This window comes from Peromyscus leucopus, chromosome 4 (assembly GCF_004664715.2).
Source record: "Peromyscus leucopus breed LL Stock chromosome 4, UCI_PerLeu_2.1, whole genome shotgun sequence".
Lineage (NCBI taxonomy): Eukaryota > Metazoa > Chordata > Mammalia > Rodentia > Cricetidae > Peromyscus > Peromyscus leucopus.
In genome coordinates, this window is record NC_051066.1 from 9158493 (window position 1) to 9181616 (window position 23124).

The 23124-nt window shown below is 42.9% G+C and overlaps 1 protein-coding gene across 2 annotated transcripts in view; it reads right to left on the reverse strand.

The window, feature by feature from the left end:
- Nup188 (nucleoporin 188) overlaps positions 1-23124 on the reverse strand; it is a 58390-nt gene that overhangs the window by 25452 nt on the left and 9814 nt on the right. For both annotated transcript variants that reach the window (XM_028883213.2, XM_037204591.1), the window contains exons 2-13: positions 22256-22310; positions 19501-19574; positions 17499-17583; positions 17292-17372; positions 16445-16489; positions 14392-14484; positions 14146-14265; positions 8777-8988; positions 7446-7560; positions 6682-6882; positions 4651-4740; positions 2680-2745 (exon numbers count right to left, since the gene is read on the reverse strand). In XM_028883213.2, the coding sequence (XP_028739046.1) occupies positions 2680-2745; positions 4651-4740; positions 6682-6882; positions 7446-7560; positions 8777-8988; positions 14146-14265; positions 14392-14484; positions 16445-16489; positions 17292-17372; positions 17499-17583; positions 19501-19574; positions 22256-22310 (1237 nt within the window). The remainder of the gene's footprint in view (positions 1-2679; positions 2746-4650; positions 4741-6681; positions 6883-7445; positions 7561-8776; positions 8989-14145; positions 14266-14391; positions 14485-16444; positions 16490-17291; positions 17373-17498; positions 17584-19500; positions 19575-22255; positions 22311-23124) is intronic.

Genomic DNA, 23124 nt, shown 5'->3' on the forward strand with positions numbered 1-23124 from the left:
CCTTCCTTCCATTAGGTGTTGTTGAGGTTTTTTTCTACTCTTTTTGGGGGCCACTCAGCTCCCAAAAAAATTCACAATGGCCAGCCTTGGCTTGGCTTAGTTTCTAGCCAGCTTTCCTTATCTTAAATTATCCCATCTACCTTTTCCGGTTCTCTTACTTCCGTAAATCTTACTCTTACTCTGTGGCTTGCTGGTTGTGCAGCTGGGTGGCTGGCCCCTGATGTCCTCCCCTTCTCTGGCTCCCTCTCTCTTTCTAGAGTTCTCCCTCTATATATTCTCTCTGCCTGCCAGCCCCGCCTATCCTTTCTCCTGACTCACTATTGGCCAGTTGGTGTCTTAGACAGGCACAGTAACACAGCTTCACAGAGTTAAACAAATGCAACATAAACAAAAGTAACACACCGCAAAATATTCTACTACAGTTATGCTTCTATTAAAGTGAGAATTATCCCCAAATCATGTCAATAGGTAGCACACACAAGCAACACAGAAGCCCCATCTAAAGATGGTTTGTAACAGCTTCTCTCAGGGAGTCTGCAGGCCTCTGTAGAAGTTAGCAATGTCTCTGGAAGGAGTGTAAGCCATAGAAGCAGATCAACCCAGCTGGGATACAAATGAAAAGAGACTTAGCAGCTGGACCCTAATATTTTAAATGTTAACTCTAAAACCTATCACAACGTTTTGACTATTCTTTGTTCTAGAGCAGCAGTTTTCAACCTATGGGTCGCAACACCTCTGGGGAGGGTTGAACGACCCTTTCACAGGGGTTGCCTAAGACCATCAGAAAACACATTACAATTCATAAGAGTAACAAAATTACAGTAATGAAGTAGCAATGAAAATAATTTTATGGTTGGAAGTTGCAGGACATTTGATCTCACTGTGTGAAGATGTGTTTTACCTTGCCTATCTACAGCACCTGATTGGTTTAATAAAGAGCTGAATGGCCAATTGCTGCGGGCCGCAGGAATATCATAAGAACTCAGCTGGTTATGGCAAAGTCACTACCTGGAGGAATCAGGGAATTCCTCCAGAGGAAGCCAAATCCCAAGGAGTTTTTAGTGCTACTTGGCTTGTTATATATCAGCTGTATTCTGTTATGAAAATCATGTGTGCCTTCATAGTTTTCCCAATTGATTTTTCCCTAAGAAGGGCTAACAATGTGGACTGATCACTCTCTAGACATACACATTCCAGGCATTTGGAGAACAGCCTCAGGAAAGGCTTTCTCTGGAATCAGATATCTCCCCTAGCCACTTTCAAGGACTAAAGGAGACATTACCCAGGTGGTCACCCAATTTCTGAGGATTAACAGTGATAACAACCCACAGGCGAGTCTCCTGACTTAAGGTAAATTCCACAAGGGGACACCGCCTAGGTCAGGTAGACATTAAGTAATAGCTTTACACAATTTAGCTCAGACCCCTCCTTTCTTACAGCCTTACTAACTTTATAGACCTCTAACTACTTACCTAACCACTTCTAGGAATATTTAGATAAACTTCTGTGCTAACAGCTATGCTCAGCCAGAACTCCCAGTTCAAGCCTCCCTGTAATTATCATTATTGGTAGCATCCGGCCAGGTCCATCACCGGATGGAGGAAAGTACCTTATCAGAGATACCTCTGTACTCTCTAAGAACAGACTTAAGCATCCAGGTTACCTGTTTGAGAAGGCCTGGCGGATGTGGCAATTAAGCCTATTCTTATCACCCCTCCATTTGACCCTGGAAGCCTGGCTTTGCACTGCTAAGGAAATACTGCTTGTAAGTGTATATATACCAGAACTCCCAGGGCAGAAAAGGACAGAGAAGAGAGAAGAGAATGGAAGAACTAGATGGGTAAGAACTTGAGAGGAACAAACTGAGATGGGGAAGAGGTAGATTGAAGGGCTACAGCAGAGTACTAGAGGAACGAGATGGAAGATGAGGAAGAGCCAGATGAGAGAGAAGGAGACGGGAGAGGAGATGATATGGGAAGGAACAAGATGGATGAGAACCTAGAAGGGGCAGAACTAGATGAAGGAATTAAGATAGAACCTAGAGGGGACAGTAGATAAATATAGAGAGAAATCAGGCAAGAAAGGAGCTAGACACGAGAACAGAACTGAAGCTGTGTATAAAGGATGTTATGCCAGAGGAATTAAAGCAAGTGGACTATAGAACTCGATGTGCTGAGATTATATTTCCTGATAATAGTCCTCGCCGTTAGTAGTTCTCTCTCCTGAGCCCCTGGGATGTATAATATTAAGGCTGGTCCCCCTAATATTATACAAGAGCCAATAGCTAGGCAGGACTTCAGGGCAGAGCCAGGAACTTCAGGAGGAAGAGAGGCGATTTTGCCAGGGAGACATGGAAGGATTCAGAGACACAGAATGAGGAGCAGTAAAGAGCCAAGTGTTAGAACGTAGATGACTAGAAATGGGTTAATTTAAGTTATAACAGGTAGTTAAAAACAAGCCTAAGATAAGGCCAAGCTTTTATAATTAATAAGTCTCCATGTCATTATTTGGGGGGGGGGCGGGAGGGGCGCGGTCCAAAGAAAGTTCAACAAGAAAGTCTTACAACAGTTTGCAGGTCACCCGAGCATGAGGAATTGCATTAAAGGACTAAAGCATCATGGAGGTTGAGAACCAGTGCTCTAGACATTGTCTCATCACTAATCCCTCCAGCACACTTACTGTTCCCCAGAAGAGCTCAGGAAGAGAAGGGTCTGCCAGGACTTCACATGCTGTGTCAATTATATCCTGCAAAGAGGAGGAAAGGGTTGATCTCCCTGCATGAACCAGTTTATCTTTTTTGAGATATTCTATTAACATAAAGACACCAACAAACACGTTCACACAGCATGTCCGAAAGAACTCTGGTTACAGGTATGGGATGGTGCCGCAGGCCTATGATCTAGGCACTACTTGGGAGACTGAGGCATGCACATCATATCTGCAGATAGATTCACACATTCACCTTTTTTTCTGAGACAGGATTTCTCTGTGTAACCTTGGCAGTCCTGGAACCCAGAGGACCCCAGTGCAATTTCCAGCACCCACATGGCAGCTCACAATTGTCTGTAACTCCAGTTCCAGGGAATCTGACACCCTCATACAGACAAAACACCAATGCACATTTAATTAATTAATTAATTAATTAATTAAAAGGCACAAGGAGCCCCAGGCACAGCCCAGAGGAAATCATTGCTCCACCAGCCTCACAAGTCAGGTTCAGTCTCTAGGATCCATGTAACAGTTGAAGAGAGAACTGACTGAAAAGTCTCCCTCTGAGCTCCCCACTCAAGCACTTGCTCACAGGCATGCACGTACAAATATACCATGTATCTATATACCATAATAATAATATTATTATTTTAAAATTGTTTTTCCTAATTTTAAATTTAAAAATTTTAAAGTAAGAGTAAAGCTAGATATGTTGTACACATCTCTAGTCTTAGTAGTTAGTACTAATCTCTGGATCCCTTGAGCCCAGGAGCTCATGCCCAATTCATGCAACACAGTGGCCAGGTGAGGCAGTGCCTACTTTTGATCCCAACACTCAGGAGGCAGAAGTGAGCAAATTTCCATGTGTTCAAAGCCAGCCTGGTCCACAAACAAGTTCCAGACTAGCCAGAGCTATACAGTGAGACCCTGTTCGAAAACAAAACAAAGAAAACAGAAACAACAAAATACATACACAAGCAGGCAGTGTGCAGCTCATGTGTCAGTAGGTCTCAAACTGTCAGGCCAACCTGACAGTCTCAGCCACCCATGAACCAAAACCATTTGAGAAGGGGTGTCTGGGCGGTGGTGGCGCACGCCTTTAATCCCAGCACTCAGGAGGCAGAGGCAGGCGGATCTCTGTGAGTTCAAGACCAGCCTGGGCTACCAAGTGAGTTCCATGAAAAAGGCACAAAGCTACACACAGAAACCCTGTCTCAAAAAACCAAACAACAACAACAACAAAAAACTAAATAAAAGAGAAGGGGTGTCTACAACATGTGGGAGGTTGAGAACAGTCTGGTCTACCTAGTCTCAGGCCCATGTGACTATAAAATGAGACTACATCTCAAAATACAAAACAAGACAGGACAATCATGTCTGTGTATCAAACATGCAGACTTTCCTCTGTAATCACTCCCTAAACAAGACAGCATAACTACTATTTACATACTAGGAATCATCAGTAACTCAGAGATGATTTAAGTATACAGAATAACATGAACAACTTTTATATGAACATTCTGTTATTGATACACAGGAAGTGAATATCAGTGGATTTTGATAAACTTGGGAGTTCCTGGACCTAATCCTTGGTGGATACCAAAACATAATCATATATACCATGATTCCAAGACAGAATTACATTAGAATTTAGGGTGTACGTGTGTCTGTGTGTAAAATGGAAAGGATATATTCAACTGCTAACAGAATATGTATATATGTATTATATATAATACATCTTGTGTGATAGGATTGTATCTTTGGTACCACTTTCTGAGTTTGCTACAATTCACATCTCATTCATATGATAATAAATGAAAACAAATAGCAAGAAAAAATTAACATGTGAAACGAAATGCTATATGAGATCTGAGGGGCCGCATCATGACTGGGCTGTAAATGTGGGGCAGTCAGGGAACCTAAGGAAAATCACTTACTGACCTGTTGATTGCCAAGTGTGTGCAGCTCCAGTGAGGTCAGGGCAAAGGAGAGGAGGCCATAGACACACATGCAGGCGGTACTTGTGGTGCACTGGAAGATAAAGGAGTGAATACTAAGTCTGAGTAACACAACTCTTTCCAAAATTCAGCCATCCTATCAATAGAATCCTTGAAAACAAATGCAAAAGGAATCGCAAACATTAATATTTCCCTAATTTAGTTACAAGACTAGGAAGGAAGACTCACAAACATAAGAACACAGGAATAAAACCAAACTCAAAAGGACCAAAGTTTTTGTGGACAAAAAGAAAACCACATCCAGCAAAGAGACTGGATACTTACTAGAGGCTCTATGAGCTAATCCAAATGAGACACCAATATCCACCAACTTGCAGTACCTAGAGCTGCCTGCCTATTGGTTGCTTCTGTTTTAAGACGTGTGTGTGTGTGTGTGTGTGTGTGTGTGTGTGTTTTGTTTTTCTTGAGAAAGGATTTCTTGGTATAACAGCCCTGGCTATCCTAAAACTTACTCTGTAGACCAGGCTGGCCTCAAACTCAGAGATCTGCTTATCCCTGCCTCCCAAGTGTTGGGTTAAAGGCGTGTGCCACCACCGCCCAGATAAGACTAATTTCTTTTTTAAAACTTCTTGTGGTCCAGGGTTTGAACCCAAGCTCTCATGAAGAAATGACTAGGCTCATACTCTATCACTGAGCTTAATCCCCAGCCCCAAAGAGTAGTTTTCTGAGCAGCTTTAAGCTGACATCAGACAGAATTGTCATACTGTCCTAAAAATCTCATTTGGCTTATTCATCTCCTTCCTCCCAACTCATCCTGGGGAGCAGTTGTTCTTCTGACAGTCCCCAGATTGTCACACTTACTGGAGCCACACACTATGTGGCTTCCTCAAAGCTACTTCTTTTACTTAATAATATGCATCAGGATTCTCCTGTCTTTTTTCATGAGGGGTTGGGCCATGACGACTGGGAATCAAACCTGGGGCTTCATGTATGCTAGGCGGGTGCTGTATAGCTGAGCCGTATCTACAGCCCTCTTCCATGTTTTCCCATGGTTTCTTCTTTACACTGAAGAACAGTCCACTGTCCCATTTGTCAGAGCTTACTTATAGCTTCTATAAAGGACATTTCCCCAGCTCTAGATTCGGGCCACTATGAAGGTAATGATGACAACGATGCTACAAACATTTGTGAACAGGCACTTCTGGTAGTCTTCTACTCGGTAGGGTAAAAAAAACAATGGTTACCACCTCCAAATCTCCATTTTCAGTTTCTCTTCTTTCTTTCTTTCTTTTGGTGGCACAGCAGATTAATCCCAGGGTCAGAGTCAGAGTCTGCTCACCTGACCACTGAGCCTGCTCCTGGTGTTTCACCTGAGCAATCAGTATGAGCTGACTAAATAAACCCCATCAAGACTCAGTTCCCAGTCAGATGTCCCCAGTCACCCTCTAGAGCAGTGGTTCTCATCTTCCTCATGCTGGGACCCTTTACTACAGTTCCTCATGGTGTGGTCACCCCTAACCATAATTATTTCATTGCTACTTCATAACTGTAATTTTGCTACAGTTATGAATCATAATGTAACTAATTGTGGTTTCTGATGGTCATAGGTGACCCCTGTGAAAGGGTGGCTGAACCCCTAAAGGGGTCAGGCTCATCATCAGTTCAAACTGATTACCATTTGCTCAGGGTTATTGCTTGGGACAAATCACACCTTCCTGAAATGATTCAGTTTTCTCATGTGTAGGTCAGGCAGTACTCCAAGCAGAACTCTGTCATAGAGACTGAGGAAGACTAGGAGTGCAGAGTACCTGTCTGACCACCTACAAATACCAGTCACAAAGCTGGCACAGTGGCACATGCCTGTAATTCCAGCCCTTGAGAGGTTATGGCAGCCAGGGCTACAGACTGAGATCCTATCTCAATACAGACTGAAAACCACAAAGACCCACGTCAATACTCGAGTTGTCACTGTCCCCCAGGGCCTGCCCTCCTCACGCTCAACAACCAGACTTACATCATTTCCCCCACTGGCAAGTGACCGAAGCAGTCGAGTCAAGTACTGAAACACGTTCAGCTGGATGGCGGTGCCCCCTATCTTCCTGACCACACTGCTGGTCTCTTCTGGGTTCAGTGTGTGACGGAGGAGAGCCCAGGCCAAAAGTACGGGGGCGTGATGTGGAATGTCGCCCAAGGTCAACATCACACGATCCATATCCTAACAAGGGGAGAAAGCACTTGTGTCTGTAAAAAAGCAAGGTCCAGATCCAGCCAGGCGTGTCATCACGCTCAGCAAGGCCCTCGACTGGAGGCCTTCTCCTGCACCAACACTGGCACATCTTCACCCCAACCACCTTGATAACACACCAATCACTCCTACTTCTACCAACAGCTTGTTCTACCCATTTTATCACAATCTTAGTTTAAAACTATAAAATACATGTTCAAATAGACAATTAGAGATGTTATCAGCTGATACTTCTCGGACTTTCCATGACCTCTCACTTTCTGTCTTTCTATTCATCCTAACTCAGTGTTCATTTTCTTTTCTTCACAAAACCTACAAATGCCTATAACCGCAAAGATGTTGTCCTGGGGCCACCTCTCTTAGTGACTCTACTCCCTATGGCAGAGTTAGTTATCATCTCTGCACAAATAACTTTGACTTCTCCCAGACCTAATTAAAATTACAGAACTGAAAATTCTGTGCATCAGGATGTTCAGTGGCTAAAAACTAACTATAAACCAACTGAGAAGAGAAAACTGTCATTCCAAGTTCACCTGACAAACCAGCCCATCTTGAGCAAACTGGTGCAGCTCTCTCCTGTCATCCAAGGCACACTTGTGCAAGGACTCGATGTCCATGCCTTCCACCAGGATAAGGGCACTGAAGTACCTAGAAAGGACAACCCACACCACAGTCTCATTCATGTTGTTCTGAGGTGTGCTGAAACTGCTTCAAGAGGTTAGACACTTGCTATCAATAGTTTTAATGAGTCTTTTCACATTCTTTATTATCACAGAGGTTGCTTGGTTTTCTGGTGCTGAGGACCAAACTCAGGGCCTGCATGTGCCAAGTAGGCACTATACCAGTAAAGCTCTATCCCAGACCTTTGGATGTACTTTACACTCCTGTTTCCAGCACATCTTAATTTCAAGGACTTGACACTGACCTGTGGCTGTACGTGTTATTCAGGGCAGCTCAGAACTAGCACTGAAGGTTTCAATAGCTACAACCTACACCTGACCCAGCTCTCACTCCTCAAATGTATTTCTCTGCTCACTGAGAAAATAGGCCTCAACATGTGGATATATCCATGGCCATAGGAACAGAAAAAATAAATTCAAAGACTAGAGACAGTGACCTCAAAGAAGGCAAAGAATGCACCTTGTGCTTCTCAGTGCCAGCATGCACTTGGACTGCGTCTACAGCAGCTGCTCAACAAGCACCCTTGAGTAGATGAATGAACCTCTTAGAGTAAGACAGAATGTCTTTGCTGGCACACACTTTTAATCCCAGTGCTTGGGAAGCAGAGGAAGGTGAATTCCTGTGTTCAAGGCCAGCCTGGTCTACAGAGCATGTTCTAGAATAGCCCAGGCTATACATTGAGAAACACTGTCTTGAAAAACAAATGAAAAGACAGAATGTCTTTGGGGCTATCGAGATGGCTCAGCGGCTAAGAGCACTCGCTGCTTTTGCAGAGGATCCTGTCCAGTTCCCAGCTCCCATATGGTAGCTCACAACCATTTGTAACACCAATTTCAGGGATTCAGTGCCTTCTTCTGGCTTCCATAGGCACCAGGCACAGAAACAGTACACATACATATATGAAGGCAAAACACTCTTACAAAACACACATATTCTTTTTACAAAAGTAAAAAAAAAAATGTTAAAATAAATAAAGAATAGGAGGACTTTGAGAGAACAAGCCCCCTTAATTATAGACTATACCTCCTATGTAAACAAGAACATGTCAGCACAGGCACCCACCCACTTCCCTACCCACCCAATGGAAGGTACATGTTTCCTCTCCATGGCCACACAGAGTTACTGCAATACCAATGGTTTAAACACTGTACAGTTTCATGAACCATAATTCACTCAGACTCACCCAATCCGATCTACAAAAGGATCCATGGTTTCATCCACCAGGTGTCTATTGGTCTGCCTACTACCAAATCCTTGCTCCTTGAACATCTTGGTTAGTATCAGTAGGTCACTAGGAGCCATCTCAAAGTATGCATAATAGAGGAAAATAATTTCTAGCAGCATGGACTGCTCCCGGAGGCACTGAACAAACCATCGAGACACCTGGCGCTCAGTCTGCACCAATATAGAGAAAATGGGAGAGAGAGTTAGACTAGAAAACAAATTACCTTTTTCTTTCTTTCTTTCTTTCTTTTTTTTTTTTTTAAAGATTTATTTATTTATTATGTATACAGTGTTCTGCCTGCATGTGTCCCTGCAGGCCAAAAGATGGTATCAGATCTCATTGCAGATGGCTGTGAGCCACCATGTGGTTGCTGGGAATTAAACTCAGGACCTCTGGAAGAGCAGTCAGTACTCTTTTTTTTTTTTTTTTTTTTTTCCGGGACAGGGTTTCACTGTGTAGCTTTGCGCCTTTCCTGGATCTCGCTCAGCAGACCAGGCTGGCCTCAAACTCACAGAGATCCGCCTGGCTCTGCCTCCCAAGTGCTGGGACTAAAGGCGTGCGCCACCACTGCCTGCCGGCGCAGCCATTGCTCTTAACCACTGAGCCATCTCTCCAGTCCCTCTCTTTTTTAATTAGATAGGGTCTCAATAAGTAGCCCTGGCTAGCCTGGAACCGGCTATGTGGACTAGGCTGATCTTGAACTCAAGGATACCTACCTGTATTTGGTCCCAAGTGCTGGGATTAAAGAGAAATGTGCTACCACATCCATCCCTAAAATTGTTATTTTTTGTTGGTTTTTTTGAGACAGGGTGTCCCTGTGTAGCTTTGGAGCTTGTCCTGGAACTCGCTCTATAGAACAGGCTGGTCTGAAACTCAGAAAGATCCACCTACCTCTGCCTCCCAAGCGCTGGGATTAAAGGCATATGCCACCACCGCCTGGCAAAAATGCTTGTCCCTGTGCCAAGCAGTAGTGGTGCATGGATCTCTGAGTTTGAAGCCAGCCTGGTCTAAAGAATGAGTGCCAGGACTGTTAGAAAGAAACTTTGTCTTGGAAAAAAAAAAGGGGGGGGGTGTCCCTGTAGTTCCTATTTCTCCAGTCATCTACACTTCTGTAGAAAGCAACCAGTCTTAGATTCTAGTCTCCTTTCAGCCATGTGCCAATGTAATGGCTGATTCCCAATTGTGCAGTTACATTACAATTCCAATGTAATGGCCTATATGTTCTCCAAACCAAGTAACATATTACACAAACTACTTGGCAACTTAACCTTTTTTATTTAATAATGCCTCAAGGATAACTCCCTATGACAGTGTATTTTCCAGTCCTTTTCATAGATGCACTTAGCAGATTTGCTATGCAATGTTAAACTAGTCACTTCTTGTTTGTTTGATTGTTTGTTTTTTCGAGACAGGGTTTCTCTGTGTAGTTTTGGAGCCTGTTCTGGATCTCGCTCTGTAAACAGGCTGGTCTTGAACTCACAGAGATCCACCTGCCTCTATCTCCCGAGTGCTGGGATTAAAGGCGGGCACTACCACTGCCCAGGTAGTCACTTCTTTTTAATATTGCATAGAATTTCCCTGCATATAAATGTAATTTCAGAGTCCACTTGGACGAATACCTTGGGGGAGGGAGGTAGATGGGGCATGTGTTTGACAGTCTCATGTTGTCCGGTGTGTGTGTGTGTGTGTGTGTGTGTGTGTGTGTGTGTGTGTGTGAGAGAGAGAGAGAGAGAGAGAGAGAGAGAGAGAGAGAGACAGACAGACAGACAGACAGACAGACAGACAGACAGACAGACAGACACTGACTGACTCAGGTTGTCAAGGCTAGCCCTGAGTTGACCACACAGCTGAGGCTAATCCTGAATCCCCGACTCTTTCCTCTGCCTCCCGAGTGCTGAGACTACAGTGTGCCCCTCTTGCAGCTCACTACCAGTCTTTGCTGACATAACCATGCGACAAACCCACACAACAATTTCGCAAAAGCAATCGGCAAACAGATTTGGACAACTCAAGCAGCTGATATTTATAGACCACACTCTACCACAGTCAAGCACATATTCTTTTCAAGTAGACATGAACATGGTATATTCACCAATAAAGACCCCATGGTGAGCAATAAACCATGGGCAATAATTATAGACTCTTACCTTAGTTCCCCATGCTGGGTGACTGGAACATGCCATAACAGCTGGAGGGACAGTACCTTTTAAAACACTACAAAGAGCTGCTGGGTGTGGCTCATGCCTATAATCCCAGGACTTAGAGACTAAGAGAGTAGGATTAACCTGAGTTCAACAATAGTCAGGACCATTTAGAGAGTTCTAGACAGCCTAGGCTACAGAGTAAGACCCATCTTCAAAAAAAGTCAGGCATCAATGGTATACACCCATAATCCCAGAACTCAAGCAGCAGGAGGACCAAGAGTTCAAGGCTAGAAGTATATCAATCATAACATAATCAACTTTAATCAGTCAGCCATGATGGTGTATGTTTATAATCCTAACACTCAGGAAACTGAGGCAGAAGATCACTATGAGTTTCAGGACAGCCCGAACTATAGAATGAGACCCTATCTCAAAAACTGACAAGAGGGCTCAATGGGTAAGGGTACTTGCTGCCAAGTTTGATGACTTGAATTCAATACCCAGAATTCACTGAATGGGCAGGAGAACAAACTCCTACAACATTTTGTCTGACTTATATATGCATGCTGTGAAGATCTGCCCCCCCCCACAGAGACACTTCTTTTTTTTTTTTTTTTTTTTTAAAGGAAAACATCTAATGCCTAAAAATTAAACACTAGGTCTCACTTTTTTTTAGTAGCAGAATGGGTACTGAAGCTAGGGTCTCATGCATGTGAGACAAGCACTCTACCACTGAGCTAAGGCCCTAGCTAGACGTCTCTTCTAAATACTCAGTATTGATTTTCTTCTTTTTTTTAACTTCGTTTTTAGGAAAAGGTCTACAGTAGAGATGGCGCTTGGCTCTCCAGATGGCTACAAACTGGCTCTAGTACGATTTAACTGCACGATCTTAGTTCCCACTAGAGAAATGTCACTCTCTTTTTCCTACATTATTTTATTATTTATGCATATGGATGTTTTGCCTATCTGTATGTCTGTGTACCACATTTGTGCAGAATCTGCAGAGGCCAGGAAGATGGTTTTGGATTCTCAGGAATTCAAGTTACAGATAACTGTGAGCCACCATGTGGGTGCTGGGAATTGAACCCAGGGTCCTCTGGAAAAACAGTCACTGTGCCCTCTCTCCAGCCCCCAAATGTCAGTTTTTGTGTCTATCTACTCACACGCTAACTTCTAGCTTTATATCACTAGTCTTCCTCTGCTGCAGTTAAGTCACTGTACTGTTAGGGCTGGGCACACTGCAATGGAGCACATTAGCTACCCTATTTCAATATTCCAGTAGCACAAAAAATTATACTTTATTATCTGACAGGGCTACTCCATTTTCCTGGCATCCTTTTATATAGTGTCTATAATCAATAATTTCACAACAATCGACAATTAAAACAAAAACAGAAGTGTTTTTTTTTTGGAGGGACTATGTGAGATTTCTATGAGTTAATATCAGGCAAACCAAACCACCCCTTATTGGTGCTCAATCTCTACATTCAAGAATGTGATATGGAGCTGCGTGGTGGTGGCACACCCCTTTAAAACCAGCCCTCAGGAGGCAGGGGTGGGCAGATCTCTGAGTTTGAAGCCAGCCTGGTCTACAGAGTGAGTTCCAGGTCAGCCAGGACTGCACAGAGAGACTCTGTGTCAAAAAGACAAGACAAGACTGTAGCAGTATGTCTTCTCATTCACTTAGGGTCCTCAGCAGTATCTTCAAGTTCTCTGCACTTAGACTTCAGGTTTCTTTAAGCTTCTTTTTAGGAATTTTCTGTTTTCATTACTATGTTACACTTTTTACTGTAAGTTTCCTAAGGATACAGAACAATTCTATACATTGCATTGTAAATGGATGTTTTAAAATCTTTATTTATGCTTATGTGTTGTGTTTACAGTCTACATATGTGTAAGTGTCCTTGGAGGATAAAGAGGATGATGTGGGAGTCCTTGGAGCTACACATGATTGTGAGCCATCCACCATGGTGCTGGGAACTGAACTCATGTCCTCTGGAAGAACAACAAGTACTTCTGACTGCAGAGTCATCTCTCCAGCTTGACATGGACCAGTTTTTAATCTTAATCCTCTTGCTTCTGCCTCCTAAACAGCTTGGTTTTTTTTGTTTGTTGGTTTGGATTTTTTGCTGTGCTAGATACTAAAACTAGGACCTCAATCATGTTGGGAAAGTTTCTAACACTGAATAACACACTTAGCCAGACATGTTTTAATGTTAATGCATTGCTTTCTAAACAAAAAAAAAAACAAATGAGCCGGGCGGTGGTGGCGCACGCCTTTAATCCCAGTACTCGGGAGGCAGAGCCAGGCGGATCTCTGTGAGTTCGAGGCCAGCCTGGGCTACCAAGTGAGCTCCAGGAAAGGCACAAAGCTATGCAGAGAAACCCTGTCTCGAAAAACCAAAAAAAAAAAAAAACAAATGAACAAACAAAGTATCTTGATGTGGTGGTGCCTGTAATTCCAGCACTTGGGCGGTGGGAACAGAAATATTAGGAGTTCAAGACCAGCCCTGGCTATGTAGGGAGTTTGAGCCTATGTGAAATTCTGTCTGTGAACAAAGGCAAAAAGAGGTGACACTACAGTCTAGAAGCTAGTTAATTTGGAAATTTAGGACAAAATCATCAGACTAGGATTATACACAGTAGGAGGAAATGATCATACAGAAATTAGAGCTAGCCAGGTGGTAGTGGCACACCCCTTTAATTCCAGCATCTGGGAGGCAAAGGCAGGCTTTGAGTTCGAGGTCAGCCTGGTCTACAGAGTGAGTTCCAGGACAGTCAGGGCTACACAGAGAAACCTTGTCTCAAAAAAAAAAAAAAAAAAAAAAAAAAAAAAGGCCAGAAAGAAATTATTTCCTCCTGGGAAGCCAAGGCAGGGGGCTACTAGGAGGTCCAGGCCAGCCTGGACTGGGCTACAGAGTAAGACCTTGTCTCAGTCCTGTCCTTCCTCCACCCCCCCCCCAAATCCTAACACGAATGAGGAAAGAAAAGGATAAGGAAAAAAAGACAAAATGGACCAAGGAAAAGGTTCAGAACTAGGGACCGTTCGTCAATGTTTTGTTCTGACACATTCCCTCTGCTCTGAAGAACCCACTCACGTGTTCATCTGTGTAACTCTACTAGGGCTCCCAGAACAAGGCATGTCATTCTGCTGAGCTACAGGTGAGCACAAGCACTACATACCATTAGATTGCCATGCGTCTCCCAGGTCGGCGCTTCCATTCGGTACAGCTCCTCAAACTGCCGTCTGTATTTGAAGACCAGTTCCTTCTCCAGTTTGTCAACACAGTCTGCGTACTCAGCCTTACAAATGAGAGTGCAGTGAGGCACGTGTAGAATAAAGACATTCAAATGACTACAAGTGACATGAAGTTATTTAAATCTGAAGGACAGGGGATAGAGAGGACAAAGAAAAGCAAGCTGGCTCACCCTGTAGGGATGCCGCTCATCTTGGAAATATGTCAGAAGATGTAAGACACAACGAAGAATGCAGGTTCTTTCTTCATAATAATAATCTGCGATCTAGGAGGAAGAAACACAAAATTTCAAAATCAGTTTCTCACTCTTGCAAAAAGAAGACTCAGCTGGGCAGTGGTGGCACACACCTTTAATCCTAGCACTTGGGAGGCAGAGACAGGTGAAGTTTGAGGCCATCCTGGTCTACAAAGCGAGTTCCAGGTCAGCCAGGACTGTTACACAGAGAAACTCTGTCTCGAAAAATAAAAAAAAAATTAAAAAAAAGAAGCCTCAACTTTACAGCTGCTGATAATCAGTTCCTTCAGAAATGTGAGGGGAGGACAGGAAAGATGGCTCAGTGGGTAGAAGCACTCAGTTCAGTCTCCAGGACCCCCAGGGAGGAAGAAGAGAACCAACTCCCACAAGTTGTCCTCTGACCTCTGCACACTTGCTATGAAGGTATACACAATAAATAAATATTTAAAATTCATTTCATTCTATTTTTCTTTGTGTGCATGTATATGTATATCACTTATGTACGGGTGCCTACCAAGGCCAGAGGCAAAAGGAGGGCAATGAATGCCCTAGAGCTGGAGTTATAGGTATTTGTGAGCTGCCATGTGTGTTCAAGGAACCCAACTTGGGTCCTCTGAAAGAGCAGCAAGTGCTCTTAACCACTGAGCCACCTCCAGGTCCTACAAACCATTTTTAAACACGAACGGAAAAACCTGATGAGTGTCAGCAATCACAGAAATGCAAACACACTGACTAAAGCTGTACCCTCTGCAGCAGGCCTTCTCATGCTGCCAGCCCCAAATCATGACACAGAGCCTTATCTCAGGCTCGTCCCACCAGCTCTTATAACTTGATTTAACCTGTTTCATTGTCCTACTTTCCTGTTTCTTTCATGGCTGCCTGGCCCCAGGCATCTCCCTCTCTTTCTCCCTGGTTCTCTTTTCTCTCTGGAGCCTAGATTCCTCCTCCTACTTATTCTCTGCCCGCCAGCCCCGCCTGTCCCTCTTCTGCCTAGCCACTGGCTGTTCCGCTTTTTATCAGACCAATCTGCTGCCTTAGGCAGGCAAGGCAAAACAGCAACACATCTTTACATAGTTAAACAAATGCAACATAAACAAATGCAGCACACCTTTACATAAAGTAATATTCTGCAACATAAACAAATGTAACACATCTTTACATGGTTAAAGTAATATTCCACAACACCCCTCCATGAAGAAAAAAAAAAAAGGCAAAAGCCAAGAAATAAGCCATGGAAGATAAAAGGAATTATTATTAATAATCTAAACACATTTCCAAAACTATTTTCTAGCATGAGTTCTCAGAGGGCCTTTGGCATCAAAGTCACAATTGGCAGTCAAATACATGAAACAAATGTACAACTACCAGGTCTACATGCTCTAACCACATACAACCAATGGACTTAAGCTGCACTGAGTACCAACAGGAAACTACTCCAGCAGTCAAATCCACAGGATAGACCCAAAATGAGAAGGCTGAAGAAAAGGCAAGGAGTACGGGGATATAAACTAACCCTGCTGAATTGACTCTAAAAGGACTGAGAGTGGGAATCAGCGGTGGAATGCTTGCCTAGCATCCTTGAGGCTCTGAGTTAATCACCAGCACATTTCTCTCCCCAAAAATACCAAGCCTTAGAGCCTTAAAGAGTCATCTATGAATGAGTTGTCAGCACCAGCAGAAGAAGAAACTCTGGGAAAAACTCCTCAACTGGGTCTATGGCTAAGAGGCCTCAGCTAAGACCTAAAAACTTAGCCAAAAGGGTGGATGTGCTGCCACACGCCTTCATTACCCAGTACTGAGGAGACAGAAGCAGGCGGATCTCTGAGTTCTAGGCCAGCCTGGGCTACATAGTGAATTCCAGACCAGCCAGTAATACCACAGTAAGATCCTGTCTCAAAAAAACAGAAAAGGCAGGAATAGTCAGGAAAACAGGGTCTAGGAGCTGTCACACAACTGTCTACCCAAGAATGAAACAGCAACTACTGCTTACCTTCAGGGTTAAGGCCTGGCTCTGCCTCTCATCTTGCAGGACCGTCTGAAGGAAAACAGAGCAGTCAAGAGGCTGTCTTACAGGCAGAATTCAACTGGCAAAGAAAAAGATGCACCACACCCTTTGTGACTACCCATCTATTTCGTTTCTGTAAACATTTCTTCCTCATGTTGAAGCCATGTCTAACCAAACTGATGCTCCAATCCTTTCCCTCTTCTCTGGTCTGTCTCTTTATAGATAAATTAAAGTTGAGCAGCCGGGGTGCTCTCTTAGATCTCTCATCTATATGCAATTCTTTGACATTTCTTTAGCACTGCAAGAATGAAGACAGGTGTCAACTTAAACACACACTGGGCTCTCTCTCCAGCCTTTGGAAGTTTTGCCTCGGGGCTGAAGAGGGGAATCAGCAGTTAAAAGCACTGGCTGCTCTTCCAGAGGACCTGGGTTCAGTTCCCAGCACCCACAAGGTGGCTTACAACTGTCTGTAGTTCCAGTTACAGAGGATCAGACACCCTCACACAGACATGTAGGCAGACAAAACACCAATGCACATAAAATAAAAATAAATCACTAAAAGTCTTGCCTCAGCTGGGCAGTGGTGATGCATGCCTTTAATCACAGCACTCAGGAGGCAGAAGCAGGCGGATCTCTGTGAGTTCAAGGCTAGCCTGGTCTACAGAGTGAGTTCCAGGACAGCAGGGCTACACAGAGAAACTCTGCCTTGAGAAAACAATAAATAAATAAAGTCTTGACTAGCACCTATGTATCTCATAATCTCTTCTGTAAAGGGCCAGGGCCCAAACTCTCCAAGAAGAAAGGTGGATGGGAGCTGGGCAGAAGCACAAACCTTTAGTGAGTCCCGAGTACCCCTGTAGTCCTCCTGAAGGTAGCACTGCAGTAACTGCACACTCTGCTCTTCATCAAGACCCTAAAGACCAGAAGTTGTAAGTGAGCAACAGCTGCCGAAGCTTCGAGTTTTTATTAACACCGTTAATAATGAAGCCACAGGCACACACACACAACATAAACTGACCCCGTACTAACTTTCACTCACCAAGAACTTGCTGATTCGTAAGCCCAGTTCCTTCAGTGGTGACGCTACATCTTTATTAGCTTTCACTCTTTCAGCTGAACTTGAACTATGAGAAAAGCAATGAGTTACTTCCTCATTCACAATGACCCCAAGGGTACAAAATAAACACTCAATGACACTTTAGTACTGGCCTTCTTTTTCCTTTAGTGTCTATAAAATACACACACATTCATGTCTAGACTTTATAACACAGAGCTGGCTTTGCCTATGTAACAAAATCATGTATGTCCATTATAAACTAGTTACAATAATGTTATTCATAGCTCTATTAAGCTACATTTTTTTAAACATGTGGTAGGCAGTATATGTGGAGGCCAGAGGTCGGTGTCAGACATTTTCCTCTTCTTTGAACTCCTCAGTGAAGTGACCAAGGGTAACATTACCATGTGTTCTATGGGTCTAGTACATACACTCTGAAATGATGTAATAAGAATGGTATTTCGCAGGCTGGAGAGATGGCTCAGAGGTTAAGAGCACTGACTGCTCTTCCAGAGGTCCTGAGTTCAATTCCCAGCAACCACATGGTGGCTCACAACCATCTGTAATGAGATCTGGTGCCCTCTTCTGACCTGCAGTCATACATGCTGTATACATAATAAATAAATAAATCTTTAAAAAAAAAAAAAAAAAAAAGAATGGTATTTTGCGCCGGGCGGTGGTGGTGCATGCCTTTAATCGCAGCACTTGGAGGCAGAGCCAGGAGGATCTCTGTGAGTTCAAGGCCAGCCTGGTCTACAGAACGAGATCCAGGACAGGCACCAAAACTACACAGAGAAACCCTGTCTCGAAAAAAAAAAAAAAAACAAAAGAATGGTATTTCTCTCAAAAAGCCTGCACCTCAAGTCCATAACGAGAAAAACACAAGACAAGTCCAAGGTGAGGACACTGTGTAAAATACACCCCTAGTCTTCTCAAAACTGCTCAAGGTCAAGAAACCCAGGAAAAATTGAGATACAGTTACAGTTTAGTCCAAAGGAGACATGACAGGTAAATGCTACACACTGCCCTGGACTGGATTACAGGACAAGCAGAGGACATTTGGGACTAGGATGTAGGCCAGTTGGTAGAGTGCATGTGATGAAAGGCTCTTCAGTTCAATCCCAGAATTGAAACAAAAAAAGGTTAAATGTCAATAAAGTACAGAGTTTAATTTTTGTTTTTGTTTTGTTGTTTTGTTTTTTAAGGTTTAGCTGGGTATGATGGCACATGCCTTTAATCCCAGCATGTGTGAGGCAGAGGCAAGCAGATATAAAATAAGTTTGAGGCCAGCCTAATTTACATAGTGACCTCCAGGACAGCCAGAACAAATAGTAAGACCCTCTCTCAAAAAAAAAAAAAAAAATTTACGAGACTTCAAATCCCATGTCATTACAGAAAGTCATTTCTGTCTCTCTCTTTTTAAAGTTTAGCCTTTATTTTTACTGTATGTCTAGGTGTTTTGCCTGCATATGTGTCTGTTGCCACCAAAGGCCAGAAGAGGGCAGCAGATCCCCTGGAAACAGGAACTTGCAGATACTTGCATAGTGCTCGTATTCTTTGCATGAATGTATCGTTTTCTCCAGTGGACAGTGGAAAAGACAAGTAGTAAAAAGGGTCACTTTGAAGATTGAACAGCTGAGCAGTGGTGGCACACTAAAGTCCCAGCACTCGGGAGGCAAAGACAGGCAAATCTAAGTTCTAGGCCAGCCTGATCTACAGAGTAAATTCCTGGACAGCCAGGGATACACAGAGAAATCCTGTCTCAAGCGAAAGAGGAAAAAAAGAAAAGGACAACTGGATCACTGTGAAGGGTAATTACCCTTTCTTCAACAGAAAGGGAAATGTGCTGGACGCATCCTGCTTATATCCAAACTGCATTCTCGCTCATTTACTAGTCCAGCAATTTAAAAAGCACACAGGGAAGTTTCATTCATGCTAAAGTCCTTGGGAAAATGGCATCACTAGACAAACAGAATAGCCATACCTGGGAGGTTTGTAGTAAGAAAGCCCTTCTAACAACCGCTGCCAGTATTTATTCAGTTCCGCCTCAATCTGATTCTGCAAAAGAACAAAGCAATTACACAAATGCATCCTAGATCAGACTTCAGGATCACACTACACCTTGTGTTTTCCTCTGTATCTTTTCTAATGTTCCCGCCGCAGCTTAAAGCAGCGGTTCTCAATCTATGGGTCATGACCCCTTTTGGGTTCAAATGACCCTTTCACAGGGTCACCTAAGACCACTGGAAAATATAGATGTTTATGATACAATTCATAACAGTCACAAAATTAGTTATGAAGTAGCAATGAAAATAACTTTATGGTTTGGGAGTCACCACAACATGATGAACTATATTAAAGGGTAGCAGCATTAGGAAGGTTGAGAAGCACTGGTTTAAAGCTTTGTAAATACAGAATTCTGTAATCTTTTCTTTGATTAATACTATAGCATCATTTATGAAAATGATTGCATATTTTACTAAATAACACACCATTTCTGGCATTCATTCATTCATTTTAATGCTAGATACACCTAAGTGTGGTGGTAATCTAATTGTACTGAAATGTGATTTTGATTGTATGTTAATAAATAAAGTTGCCCGGGGGTCAGAGCTATTAGAGCCATAGCAAGAGTGTGGCGGTGGTGGCACACGCCTTTAATCCCATAGATATCTGTGTGTTCAGGGATATAGCCAACATTGGAGACATATGCCTTTAAGACCTAGGGGGCTGTAATTCAGACAGTGACGAGGCAGTCACGTGTTTGGGTTTACAACCAATGAGAAGGCAGAACAAAATACTTTAAATAGACGAACAGACAGGAATAGAGCGCTCATTCGGGAAGCTGGGACACCGCATGCGGAAGGGTGAGATTTTAGCTCTGAGCTCTGACCTCTCGGCTTTCTCTTTTGCATTGTTTCTGTGTTTCTTATTTAATAAGACGGTTGGTTACATCAATACCTAAGTCTTTTTGTATTTCCCCTCTCTCTGTGTAATAAAATCATTTCACAGGGCTGAAGAGATAGATAGCTCAGCAGTTAAGAGCACTGGCTGCTCTTCTAGAGAACCCAGGTTCAATTCCAGCACCTACATGACAGCTCACAATTTTAACTCCAGTTTTAGGGAATCTGACATCCTCATACAGACATACACGAAGGCAAAACACCAACGCACATAAAAATAAATCATTTTAAAAATGAAAAAATAAGCTGGATGTTGGCGCACACCTTTAATCACAGCACTCAGGAGGCAGAAGCAGGCGGGTCTCTGAGTTTGGCCAGCCTAGTCAATAAATCAAATTCCAGGATAGCTAAGGCTATTACACAAAGAAATTGTTTCAAAAAAAAAAAGAAAATAAATAAATAAATGAACAAACAAATGAATAAGTAAAATCACGTTATTGTAACAAATTTACAAATAAAAACACCACACACCTAGATTAAGGTAGCCACTCAAGGGGCTGGAGAAATGGCTAAGACCTCTTAGTGTTACTGCAGAAGACCAAGGTCAGTTCCCAGTACCCACATGGTAACCAACTCCGTGTAACTTCAGTTCCAAGGTATCAAACGCCCTCTTCTGGGCTCCTTGGGCACCAGCTATGCATGCTGTATATTCACATACATGCAAGCAAAACACTCACACACATGAAATAAAAATAAGTAAATCGTTTGTAAAAAGAAGGTAGTCCCTCAAACAAACATTTGCCCAGTTCTAATGATTTGGTTTTGGTTTTTCAGACAGTCTCACTATGTAGTTAGCTGGTCCTAACTTGAGACCATCCACCCCTCAGCCTCTGGGGTGCTGGAGTTACCGGAGTGTGCACCATGGCCAAGCTGTAGTAGAATGCTGTGCCAGAGTACTTTGAGCACCAAACATTTTCTAAGATGACCTTCTCTAAAGATTCATTCTAAAAGCACAATTATCAGATGAAGGCATAATATAAGATTCTAAGATAGGTGTAATACTCTGTTCTATATAATAAAAATAGTAATCGAGGGCTGGAGAGATGGCTCAGAGGTTAAGAGCACCAATTGCTCTTCCAGAGGTCCTGAGTTCAATTCCCAGCACCCACATGGTGGCTCACAACCATCTGAAATGAGATCTGGCACCCTCTTCTGTGTTCATAATAAATATAAATATAAATAAATAAATAAATAAATAAATATAAATAAATAGTAATCGAATGTCATCAGAACATTCCTCAAAGGGTGACAAGCCAAAGGACCAACATGATGTCTGCTACCCTTCTCTGATCATACATTTGAAAACATCTGAGAACTCACAGCTCTATGAACTAGAAGCTGAAGGCCAACAGAGAAAAGAAAGCACGAGACGGAGGCCTGACAGCCCTTCTCCACCTGAGCAGCAGGGACTCTCTGCAGCCTGATTGAGGCAACCTCACAGTGGCCTAGGCATCTTTACAGAAGAGCGACCAACGTGGCTGACTTAGAAAATGTCAGTAGCCGGGCGGTGGTGGCACACGCCTACAATACCAGGAGGCAGAGTCAGGTGGATCTCTGTGAGTTTGAGGCCAGCCTGGTCTATAGAGCGAGATCCAGGACAGGCACCAAAACTACACAGAGAAACCCTGTCTTGAAAAAAAAAGTCAGAAAATGTCAGTAGCTACACAACAAGACAAGTCTCCATTAGGGGTTTTTCTGTTTTTGGTTTTTTTTTTTTTTGTAATAAACACTATTAAAAAAAAAACCTAAAAATCGATCAAGAACACCATCACTCACCAGTTCTCTAAGAGCTGACCTTCCAAGTAGAATTGTCCAGAGTTCTCTACTGCTCCTGAAAAATGAGAAAGCAGAGATAACTTTGCTCTTTTAAGAAAAAAAAAAAAAAGTTAAAGAAATTTGATATTCAGCCAGGCAGTGGTGATGCATGTCTTTAATCCCAGCACTCAGGAAGCAGAGGAAGATGGATCTCTTTGAGTTCAAGGCCAGTCTGGTCTACAGAGTGAGTTCCAGGACAGCCAAGGCTACAGAGAGAAACCCTGTCTCAGAAAAAAAGAAATTTGATATTCAGAGTAAACATAAAATGTAAGAACAAGGGGGCTGGAGAGATGGTTCAGAGGTTAAGAGCACTGTCTACTTTTCTAGAGGTCCTGAGTTCAATTCCCAGCAACCACATGGTGGCTCACAACCATCTGTAATGAGATCTGGTACCCTCTTCTGGTGTGCAGGCATACATGCAGACATAACAAACATACATGATAAATAGAGTAAATCTTTAAAGAAAATGTAAGAACAAAGGATTTTAAAATTATTATTATTTTTCTTATTTGTTGGCTTTTTGAGACAAGGTCTCATATTTCAAATTTCAAATCACACACAGTATATAAAATACAGACCTCCAAGGGCTGGAGAAATGGCTTAGAGGTTAAGAGCACTGACTGATCTTGCAGAAAACCTGGGCTCAATTCCCAGCACCTACATGGAAGCTCACACTGCCTGTAACTCTAGTTCCAGGAGATCTGACATCCTCACACCAATGTATATTTAAAAAAAAATAAAATAAAGAAAAAGACATCTAATCCCATGGAGTTCAAGGCCAGCCTGAGCTACATGAGACCCTATCTTCAGAAACGAAAACAATGGGCTGG